Source organism: Tamandua tetradactyla, chromosome 6, assembly GCF_023851605.1.
Source record: "Tamandua tetradactyla isolate mTamTet1 chromosome 6, mTamTet1.pri, whole genome shotgun sequence".
NCBI lineage: Eukaryota > Metazoa > Chordata > Mammalia > Pilosa > Myrmecophagidae > Tamandua > Tamandua tetradactyla.
In genome coordinates this window covers 46,017,716-46,029,850 of record NC_135332.1, presented here as the reverse complement: position 1 = coordinate 46,029,850, position 12,135 = coordinate 46,017,716, and the positions used below count along the sequence as shown (strand labels likewise).

Genomic DNA, 12,135 nt, shown 5'->3' with positions numbered 1-12,135 from the left:
CATTGCCCACCCAGTTTTGAATAAAATAGTAAGCAGCATAGGGGGTAGAGTTCATTCAAATCTTTTTCCAGCTGAGGTAATATTCACATAATAGAGATAAAAATAATGAAATCTAGGAAAATAAGGGCTATAAAGGGGTTTTTTTTCCTTTAGTATAAACACCATGAGTTTTTCCACTGGTGTTTTTCCGCAAGGCCTTTTCACAGTGCCTTTTATTGAATTTAGCATATTTGATAAAACTCCTGTTTCCCTTCCAGTGTGTTTTTTCTTTCTTGCTGTTGTCATCCCAGGTCCATAAAGAACTCCATCTCTTTCAAGTTTGAGTTGTAAGCTTGGCGAGGAGAAGGGTGGGGGAGGGGAGGAAGAGCGAACCTGTCAGGAAAGTCATAAAACATCTGCATAAATAAGACATTTCACAGAGTCCCTTCCATGTTTGGTTTCTATTTGCCTTTCCTCCCCTTACTTAGACAGGGTGTGTCTTTTTCTTTATGTCTTCCTTTTTGTTGGGAGTAAGCTCCAAAATCATCTCCAAACAAATGAATCTTGTCTGACTGCAAGTAATAGCTAATTTCTTAGGGCAATGGTCTTCACTTTTGTAGTTTAGATCACCTGAGGGATGTTTTCAAAATTCTAATATCCAGTCTTACCCTGAAACAATGAAATCCCAAACTCTGGGGTTGAGACTCAGGCATCAGTGTTTTTAATCCACAGCCACCAGGTGATTGATTCCATTGTTTCTAAGGTTGAAAACCATAGTTGATGGAACTTGACTGAAGTAGTTATCAGTACTTCTAGGAGAATCTTACTCTGAGCCTAAGAAACCTCCATGTTTTTATGAAGAAGAAATTAAAAATTAAAGGTATCCCATAATCAGGCTGCCTTTACCAACATTTTCCTTCACTCTTTTTTACACCTCTCTATTGCCGTGTTCCAACCTGATGCTACTACTCATTCTTCTTGAACATGCTCTATACTGCCTTTGTTTATGATATTTGAGAAATGTCTCCCTTCCCTCTTTTTGCTCTTTATAATCTCACCCATTTCGCTCACATGCTACCACTTTTCTGACGTTTCTCTTTATCTCAGAATTTCCCTTTTGTACTTTGGGATATTCCGTATGGTTGTGTGTTCATGTTTGTTTCTCTTACCAGTTTACAAAGTCTAGGTCTTATTTATCTGTATATTCCCTTCTTTTTGGCATTTACACATTCCCCGTAGTATCTTGTATCCAGTAAACTTTATATGTGTGTTTGAATAATAGAATTCATGTTACATGTTGATGGTAGCAAAAAAAAAAAAATAGCTGCAGGTGCATGATATTCTAGAAGTGGGGAGAAAGAAGATGTACAACATCTTTTCTCTTTACTTTTACACTTTTTCAGCTGTCCAAATTCTTGGTTGTGATGCCCTTTTTATTTGCTTAAACCGGTGATTTTCATCCCATGTCCAACCACAGAGTATTCTTCAGGAGCCAGATTATGGAAATGTTGGCCCTTTGTGGTTTGGAATTCTCTGTAGTTTAGTGCAGAGCAAGTTGTTAAATGCCAGTTATGAAGCAGCAGCCTGGATTATTTTCTAATCACAGTGGATGCAAATTTTTGTCATAGGTCTTGCTATTTTTCATTAGATTTCTTTTTTGGCAGTCCCTTTTTATAGCCTGTTGTCTATTCATTGAAAAGGTAAATGTAGTTGATTCTCATTATTCATAGAAGTTATGTTTTATAGAGTCACCATGACCACTGAATTAGTGAATACTGAACTGTTTCTTCTAGGGGAAATACAGGTGAGGTTCTTATGAGCCTCTGTTTACATTTTTGTCATCTGATCAGTACATAACCTTGTTTTGTGTGCATTTCTATTTAAAGTTACCTTATTTAATATATATATATATTGTAGATTCATTAGCATTGATCTGGCCAACAGCATTGTAATTCATGCCTGAATAAAGCTTATCTAACGTATTTTCTCCATAAGACACGTTTTGAACTTAGAAACACTAGATAGCACTTCAGGACTCTGCTTGGGAGCCATTTTAAACAGCAAAATCACCAATAAAAAACATAAATATGTTGAAAATGTGGCACTAAATATACGTGAAAAGGAAACTTGTTTAGTGTATAAAGTGAAATAAGAAGGTAGCATGTTGCCTTCTTCAACCTCAGCTGGGAACATGCACCATGACTGACTCAAAATTTTTACCACTGTACATGTCAATAAATGACTGCAAAAGTGCCACGAGTTAAACTTGGCGGTTATAAATTTTAGTGAGGAGGCAAATTCGCAATTGGAATCAGCAAATGAGAATTGACTGTAAATCCTCTTTCCCAAATCTTGAAGACCCACTATAATTTTGTTAAATTAGTGCAGACTTAGCCCAAGGATCTCCAGATTTCTACCACTAAATGACAGACAACAAAAGAAACAAACTTTTGTAGAGCAGACAAGCATTTGGTGATTCAAAGAGGAGTTTTAGATGCACAGTATGTAATAACTAGGGAGAATGCAAATGTTAACTGTAGCAAAAAAAAAAAAAAAAGTGTTTTTTGTTTAGTCAACCAGGCAGTTGTATATGTGTGTATTTTACATTTCTTACATGCCTGCTACTTTCAGCTTCAGTTCTTTAATACTTTTGTCATGAAAGACTGACTTCACTGTGAATTGTATCAGAACCCTGAGGAAAAAACACAAGACAAAGACTATGGAATTATATTCCTGCCAGCTAGCTAATTCATCGTCTAATTCTCCAATACTTAGCATTCCTTAATGATCTACTCCAAACATCTTACACTGTTCTCCTTAGTAATATTAAATGTGAGAGAGATTTGAACCATTGCATGTCTTCCTGTTTCCTCCCCCAGTAGGATATCTTTTTGTCCCAGCTATTTTCTTTCTTAGGAAAATTTTAAACTCTAAAATCACTTTTGTTCCACCTATAATTTTTGAAGCCTGAAATTTCAGCTTGATGCTGGTTTGGTTTCCACCTTCTCAGTAGGGCAACAGGTTTTGTAGATCCTAACACACTTTAGTTTTTCTTTTCTTTTTTTTCTCCCTTAAATTTCCTTTAAAAGAGAAAATAAAGAATATTGAAAACATTATTGCTTTTAGGTATAGAGTTTCTCGTAATATGCGAACTCTTTAAATGTTGTTTGGCTTTGTGCCTATATATCCTGGTGGAAAGACTGAATCTGAAACATCCCTGAGATGTCCCAGCTCCATCTTTCCAAGTGCTTATCTCACAACTCCCACACACCATCACCACCACCACCACTCAGTTCTAGGACATAATTCTTTGCAATCTAGAATTTCTTTAGGCTTTGGAAAACAAGTTGAATAGCATGTATTTCAGCAACTTGGTAGAACAATTTCACAGATTCTATATGGGCATCTAGTATTTAGCTAAATGAACTCTACCTCTCTCTCCTCTCTCTCCCTTCTCTCTTTCAGCTTGGCAGTGACCTTGGCGGGGGCATTGGAGGAAGTCCGGCAGTAAGTGCCATCCTTTTTTTTCACCATGGGAAGTGCTGCCCTCTGTTTGATGCCTTTCCTATGCACACATTCTCAGACCAGCCACTGCTGCTATCTAGCACTGCACAACAAAATCTCTATAGCAGTATATGAAGAATAGAAAATAGTATAGGATTACATGGAATCTTTGGGGTCATGCACCACATTTGATTTAGGGACATCTTTAGGGATTGGTGCTCTGGTGTCTACCTAAATCTTTGTCTTCCTGGCATTAAAGAGCTAAAGGAAATGGAACCTCCCATCTTGGCTAGAGAATGCTCTTATTCCCTGCTTTCATCCAGAAAGAACTTGAAAGAGTCAACTGGACTGAGAGTGAGGTTCTCCTCATAAGCAATATAGTTTGGGGGATATGAATATCCTTCTCCCCCCAGGAGAGCTTCCTACTAGATATTTATGCCTGAATTGGAGAAGTAAGACTTGGTTGGACCCAAGTAGAAATGGAACTGCTAGTTAGATGTTTCTCTGTCTTTCTATAAAAACAAACTCCCCCTTTGTTAGGGTATCTCTAGGCCTTTTGCACAGAATCATGGAAGCTAAAATTGGAAATAAACAGATATGCTCTTGGATTGCTGTGTTCCTGTATCCTGCTGAGAATTCTCTCTTGATAGAGTGTCTAAAGAATGTGTATCTGTGAATAGTGAAGTCCCTTTACAATGATGAAGAAGTAACTGTGATATTTAAAACGACAGAGAGTGTACCAACTTGACTCTTAAGAATGTTGTAATTATAGTGTTGTTTTTTACTGATTATCAATACTACTAAAATATGTGTTAATTTTTAAAAGACTGTTTATCTTTTCTCCTGATATTTCCCCCACCACCACCTTTTTTTTTTCTCTGCAGGTAGGACAGTCCTTCATCCCATCATCAGTTCCTGCAACCTTTGCTCCTTCACCTACTCCTGCTGTGGTCAGCAGTGGTCTGAATGACCTGTTTGAACTCTCCACAGGCATAGGCATGGCACCTGGTGGATATGTGGCTCCTAAAGCTGTAAGTAAACAGATAGCATAGCAACACAAATGGACAAGACTCAGATTACTTATGCTTTTAACATTAGTATAACTACCACTGGTGATAAATTGAAGATTTGGGTAGAGTATTTGAAAGGAAGAAGGAAAATGGCCTCAGTAGGAAGCACTGTTGGCATCCTCATTAGCCTTTTTTTTTTTTTTTTTTTTTGCATGGGCAGGCACCGGGAGTCAAACCTGGGTCTCTGGCTTAGTAGGTGAGAATTCTGCCACTACACCACCCCTCATTAGCCATTTCTATAGTTAGACTTAAAATTGGAAGTATTAACTATTTGAGTTTTGTTTCCATGCTTAGAAGTACCATCTAGTTTGTTGACACTGTGAATCAACCTGGTGAAAATCTGATATGCAGTGCACAAACAGGGGGGAAAATACAATATTGCATTTTTATTTCCTTCCATTCCCCTTTCCCCATTGGTGTTACAAATGGGTTTTAGAGTGCCATTCCTCAAATTTAGTTTTCCTGGATTTTAGTGTACTTTTGGGATTTTGACTTAGGTTTCTGCCATAGAGACTGTTCTAGTCTAAATCTTGCTTGATATCACTCACATTGAAATTCAAAAGGGGAAGCTCTCTGGGTAAATGAAGCTCTGTTAAGCCTTTGAGACTAGAGCCACCCAGATTTTCCCTGTGCTAGTGTTCATGCAGTCTTGCCTTTCTGATAAGGAGGACCACTGTATCTTGTGGCTTCCTGAATTCTCTGCCTACTTATCTGATTCCTCTAGAGAACACCTGCTACAGAGATAAAGACCAGTTGTCCATTCCAGGAGTCATAGATGTGTGTCCACAGCCTATTGCATAAAACCAAAAATATGATTCACAACTAATCCATGGTCTCGTGACACAATTAAGTAGTTTTGTTGTAAAGTTTGCTATGTTGAATATTACCCCTAAAGTTCTTCCATTATACACCAGCAAGCAAAAGGCTGCCAAGAAGTCTTGGTTAAATGGACCTTGTTTTTGACTTTGCATTGCTGTGCCTTGAGGAGTACAAAGCCCTTCAGACTTCTAGTTAATTATCAGGTTATCTATTACATTAGTTTATGAGTATAAATGTAATATATGCAAATGACAAATGGAAGTGCTACAGAAATACAAAATGGAAAATTGTCTATAGGCAGCCACTGTAAACTTTGTGTCCTTTCAGAAGAAAAAAGATCATGCATATTCTTACATATTTGTATCTTTTAAATATGTTATGTCAGTGGGACCTACTGTTTACACCTTGTTTTTTTTTTTTTTTCTTTACTACATTCTCTTGAATGGCTGTCCACGATAATGATGTACCATAATTTATTTAATCTTTCTCATAATGGTGGACTTTAGGCTATTCTCCTTGCCCTCTCCCACTTTTGTTCTTGTTGCTGTTATTACAACGTTGCAATGAACATTTTTGTGTACATTTTTCCTGGTATATTTTTGTTAAGTGTATCATTAGGATAAATTCGCAATTTGCTTAATCATTGAACATTTAAAAATAGACATTACCTCTGGTCGTCCAAAAAAGGTAGCATCAATTTATATTCCCAGCAACAGAATTTAGTGCCATATTCCTTATATTCTCTCTTACCATTGAATATTACTGACTTTTTGAATTTTTTTACCCTAATAGATAAAAAGTAATATCTTATGGTCATTTTATTTTATTTTTGTTTATTTATTTATTTTGATACTTTTACAGAGCAGAAGTAGCACAGGTTCTGGGGAAAGTTTGGGTAACAAATGAAATACAGAGGGAGACTAGGCATTCAGATTAAGCAACATCTGAGTACTAACTATTTACCAGAAATTACAGCAAGTTCAGAATATACAAGAGACATGGTTCTTTCCCTTAAGGATGTTATTGATAATGGTTTTGATAATAAGGAAAAAGTCTTCAAAAATTACAAATGTGTTGTTTTCATTAATAGATTAAGTTTCTTCCCTTTTAGTCCTTTTGCCAAATCTGCTTACTGTGAAACACTTAGCTACTAACAGAAAAACACTATTACATTATTATTTCTCATTTCCTTGTATATTATGTATTGGTAGCAGTATTCAAAAGCAATAAAATGGCCAGATTGAACAGAAGATGGTTAAGAAGCCAAAATTACCCAAAATTGTTTTTGATTTGGTAAAAATTGAGAATGATCTCAACATTTAAAAAAACATAACTTTATTCAGAGCCTTTTGCATCTGACTTGATATTCATGGTATAAAAATCACCATATAGCCTATGGAAGTGAAAATGTTAATTTTATCTTTATTAAAAAATAGATAACATGCAGACAGATTTTCTGGTATCATTGGACTTTATATTGTGTTTCAGGTCTGGCTGCCTGCAGTAAAAGCTAAAGGCTTGGAGATTTCAGGAACGTTTACTCACCGCCAAGGGCATATTTACATGGAAATGAATTTCACCAACAAAGCTCTGCAGCATATGACAGACTTTGCCATCCAGTTTAACAAGAATAGGTAAGAAATATGAATCTCTAGCTTGATTCTGAGACAATAGTATACCTTGTGTCCAACAAGAGAGTGCTAAATCTAACAAAAGGTAAAAATTCTCATGTAGGCAGATGCTGAATGTAGACTGAGCCCTGGCTGTTGCATTTTTCACTTGAATTGTGACGACTCAAGGAAATTTTGAAATTCATCTATATGGAATGAAGAAAGCAGAATTTAAATGTTAGCTACCTTTGTAAAAGATACTAGGCCTAAAATGATTTTAATAAAACAGTTTTATAAACTTTTAATTGAAATCCATTCATTCATTCAACAAATGATTGTTTAGCATCATGTTGCCAGACATTTCTAGGTACTGGGGTTATAGTAGTGAACCAAACAAGTCCTTGTCTTCTTGAAGCTCACATTTTGACAGGAAAAATGTACATATTTTGGTTGGTATCAGAAATGTAGAAGACAATCTGTAGGCATGTTGATTGAATAATCACATATAGACTGACAGTCTGCTTTTAGCAATGAATTCTTTCCCTTTAATAATGAAGAGAAAGCATAAAGAAGTAAAATGTTGACATCTTATAGTTCTGAAATACCAATGATTTGTATTAAATTTTATAGTACAAGGAACTGTTGCTACGATTTAGTGACAGGTCCATTTGTTTGTAAATATGAGATATTCAAACTTCTAACGAAGTAATGATTGGGCTTTTAAAGCACGTTCTATAAAATCTGTCAATGACAATTTGCATCAGTGACTGTGACTTCTAATCATTTGGAAATACTTTAGTATCTTGGATTTGAGAGCTTGGCAAGTTAGAAATCACATAAGTATCGTTAGTGTTTTCTTTTTGCTAAGACCAGTTACAATTCCAGCCACTTTTGGGGAGCTAGCCATGTTAAAGGCCAAGGCTGTTGGGAGAATCTGTTATAATGAAAGAAATCTATATAGTCTGTATTCATCTTTGTTTTTCTTAGCCTTTTTTTTTTAAGTAGTTCTGATACTTAGAAAGGTTTATATTTTTGTTCTGATAGTTATAATTATTCTTTTATATTATAAAAGTCCCTGCCTTCTGTGGTCTACTGATTTCCTTCCTTCGTCTCCCACCTCCTTGCCACTCTACAACAACACTATTATCTTTCTTTGAATTTCTTTTTGTACTCTTTAAGTATGCTTGAATTTGTACTACTTTGTCTCCTCTGACTTTGTCATCTTTGACCCCCAGCTATGACAGATGAAGCAGAGTCTACCTTCCACCTCTTTGTCCCTTTCTCTCCCAGTTTTGTAAATTGTGTCATTTCTATATTTTTCACTCATTCACAATTAATCCTCTTCTTTGTTTTTGTCTTGGATTTATGCTTACTGCCAGTTCTTTTAACTTCCACTGTCATTTCTCAGATATCTTTTAGTAGGCTTCTCAAAAAGGGCTCATGTCAGGGCAGGCCACGGTGGCTTAGCAGGCAGAGTTCTCACCTACCATGCTAGAGACCCAGATTTGATTCCCAGTGCCTGTCCATGCAAAAGAAAAGGGGGTGGTTCATGTGAACAATATTCTTAGAATTCTTGCATGATCAAAACCATGGCATTTATACTTGAAAATTCTTGACTCACACTCCTAATGCATCTTCCTCCATTATCTTTTTTTCAAAATTTTTTTTATTGTTAAATATAACACACAAAGAAAAGAAAGAAAAAGCAATGATTTTCAAAGCACATTTCATCAAGTAGTTGCAGAACAGATTTCAGAGTTTGTTATGGGTTACCATTCCACTGTTTCAGATTTTTCTTTCTAGCTGCTCCAAAACACTAGAAGCTAGAAGAGAATTTTTTTTTCTTTATTGTGAAAAATAACATACAAAAAAGCAATGCATTTCAAAGCACATCACAACAATTAATTGTAGAACAGATTTCAGAGTTTGGTATGGGTTATAATCCCACAATTTTAGGTTTTTACTTCTAGCAGCTCTAAGTTACTGGAGACTAAAAGAAATATCAATATAATGATTCAACAATCATACTTATTTGTTAAGCCCTACCTTCTCTGTATAACTCCACCATCACCTTTGATCTTTCTCCTACTCTTTAGGGGTATTTGGGCTATGGCCATTCTAACTTTTTCATTTTGGAAAGGGCTATCAATAATATGGGATAGAGGAGTGGAACTAGCTGATGTTCTGGTGAGGCTGGCCCCCTCTGCATTTCACGTCTTATCTTGTCCAGGGGCCCATCTGGAGGTGGTAGGTTTCTGGAAAGTGACCCTAGTGCATGGAACCTTTGTAAAATCTTATATAACACCCTAGGTGTTCTTTAGCATTGGCAGGAATGGTTTTAGTTGGGGGTTGACAAATTATAATACGTAACAAGTTCTAATCCATTATCTTTTGTTATTGATTATTGCTGTGGAAAAGTCATTTGCCAGCCTGATTTCACCCCATTATAAGTGATTTGATCATGTTTTCTGGCTGTCTGAACTTTTAAAGTCCAATACTTTTACTAAGATATTCTCAATTTTGACCGTTCTTGGTCAGCTTTTCCTGGAGTAATGTGTAACTTTTCCTGGAGTAATGTAGTAACTTCAATCTATATATTGAAATCTTTTATTTCAGGAACATTTTCAGGACTTACATGTTTAAACTTTCCTTCTCTTCCATTGTTTTGATTTTCTTCTTTGGGGATTCTGAATGTACATTTATTGGCTCTTTTTTGCTTTTCTTTTGAATATATTCTCTTTTCTCAAATCTTTTTTTTTTTAACTTTTTTTAATTGTGAAAACTAATATATACACAAAACAATAAATTTCCAAGTACATTTTAACAAGTAGTTATACAACAGATTTTAAAGTTTGGTATGGGTTACAATTCCATGATTTTTCATTTTTTCTTCTAGCTGCTCCAAGACACTGAAGACAAAAGAAATATCAATATATTGATTCAGCAGTCATATTCATTTGTTAAATCCTATCTTCCTCTAATCGTTTTTTTTATCTATAAATGTTCCAGTACATAGCTCTAAAAAGATAGTGACTTTTTTTTTTTTTACCTTAGTCACATCACTCTTATACCTTTTGAAAGGCAGAAATTCTTTAATTTCATCAAATATTCCATCAGTGTTCAGATTTTTAGTTGTCTAATGTTTTTGCACAGTTTAATTTTTTTTCAAATAGGGTCCCAGTAATGTCTATACTTTGCAATTTGTTGATAAGTATCTTATTGTTCCTATCCCCTCTCTTTATTCCTTTAAATTTGTTTGTAGAAGGAATTAGATCTTTTTTTTTTTTTATAGCTGTATGGTAGGGGTCACATTTCATTCTTTTTCCATGTGACAGCACCATTTGTTGAATGGTTTTTTTTTATGGTGGGGGTGGGGCAGAAAGCACAGGCGGGTAATCGAATCTGGGTTTCCCTCATGGCAGGTGTTCTAGTTTGCTAGCTGCCAGAATGCAATATACCAGAAACGGAATGGCCTTTAAAAAGGGGAATTTAATGAGTTGCTAGTTTACAGTTCTAAGGCCGAGAAAAAGTCCCAATTAAAACAAGTCTATAGAAATGTCCAATCAAAGGCATCCAGGGAAAGATACCTTGGTTCAAGAAGGCCGATGAAGTTCAGGGTTTCTCTCTCATCTGAGAAGGCACATGGTGAACACAGTCATGTTTTCTCCGTTGGCGAGCACAGCGTTGTCTGCTAGCTTTCTCTCCTGACTTCCTGTTTCATGAAGCTCCCTGGAAGGTTGTTTTCCTTCTTCATCTCCAGAGCACTGGCTGATGGACTCTCTGCTTCGTGGTGCTGCAGCATTCTCTGATCTCTCTGAACCTCTTTCATTCCCCAAAATGTTTCCTCTTTTAGAGGACTCCAAAAACGTATCAAGACCCACCCAAGTGGGTGGAGACGTGTTGTCACCTAATCCAATTTAACAACCACTCTTGACTAAATCACGTCATCCAAGGAGATGATCTGATTACAGTTTCAAACATACAGTATTGAATAGGGATTATTCTACCTTTATGAAATGGGATTTTGATTAAAACATGGCTTTTCTAGGGGGCATATATCCTGTCAAACCAGCACAGCAGGTGAGAATTCTACCACTGAACTGCGCTTGCACCCCTTTAAATCTTTAATGTTTGAATTTTCCCACGACCTGGATTTTGCTTATTGCCTCTGTAAATTGGTGGCAAATATATAGTCTCGATCAGACTCAGGTTTGATCTTCTGGCAAGAATTGCTTTATGGATAATCCTCTTTATCTCTTATTTCTGTTTTATTTTATTTGCCTTTTCTCATTTCTATTCTCTGTATCTCTTGTCTTGTTCTTTATAGTTGGGTCTCTGTCATTAAAATGGTACCTCTTCTGTATTTTCATATAAATGAAATGATATGGTATAGAATCTTTCACATAGCATAATGCTTTTGAGACACATGTATCAGTAGTTCATTCTATTTTGCTGAGCAGTATCCCACTGATGAATATTCCATATTTTCTCCATTCATTTACCAGTTGAGGGACATTTGTGTTTTTTTTTTCCAGGGTTTGGCTTTTATGACTAAAGCTGTAAAGACAATTTGTGTACAAGTCTTTGTGTGGATGTATGTTTTGTTTTTCCTAGGTTCATGGTGCTCAGGAACTCTCCCTCCTTTGCTATGGCATAATGATAACTTTTTTTTGCCTCTCAGAAAGTTCAGGAGGATTTTTTATTCTAATCCTGAGCTTTCCAGATTATTTTACTGGCCTCTGCCTCCAACCCCTGTCTTCTAAGGTGTTTGTTTCCCTTTTACAAGGTGATGCTTTCTGAGCTCTGTCACCTCTGTCCCTGGAGACATCGCACCTCTGTTTTTCACCTCGCCCAAAGTTCCCTGTTTGATCTTAGTCCTACTCACAGCAGTTGATATTTGGAATGGGTTTCTCTTCAGAAATTACTGTATTTACCCTCGGTCTCTGAGACTTATTACCACTAGTTTCCTCTGAATTCCCTGTTGCCCTGTATCACCACCACAGCTTCTCACATCACATCTGCTGACCTCATGGACTTTGGCCACATTTACTTTTCTGATTGTAGTTTTGCAGAAGGCAATGTTGTAGCTTTGTAAGGGTTTTTTCCTCTTTCTTTCCTCTGTATTGTTTTAAGAGTAACATCTGGATGATTTG

The 12,135-nt window shown here is 36.2% G+C and overlaps 1 protein-coding gene across 6 annotated transcripts in view; it reads left to right on the top strand.

Annotated features, from left to right (window-relative positions):
- Positions 1-12,135, top strand: part of AP2B1 (adaptor related protein complex 2 subunit beta 1) — a 186,676-nt gene that overhangs the window by 128,980 nt on the left and 45,561 nt on the right. For 5 of the 6 annotated variants that reach the window (XM_077165133.1, XM_077165134.1, XM_077165135.1 and 2 more), the window contains 3 exons: positions 3,445-3,486; positions 4,368-4,514; positions 6,861-7,006. In XM_077165133.1, the coding sequence (XP_077021248.1) occupies positions 3,445-3,486; positions 4,368-4,514; positions 6,861-7,006 (335 nt within the window). The remainder of the gene's footprint in view (positions 1-3,444; positions 3,487-4,367; positions 4,515-6,860; positions 7,007-12,135) is intronic. The other variant, XM_077165138.1, reaches the window with a different exon arrangement.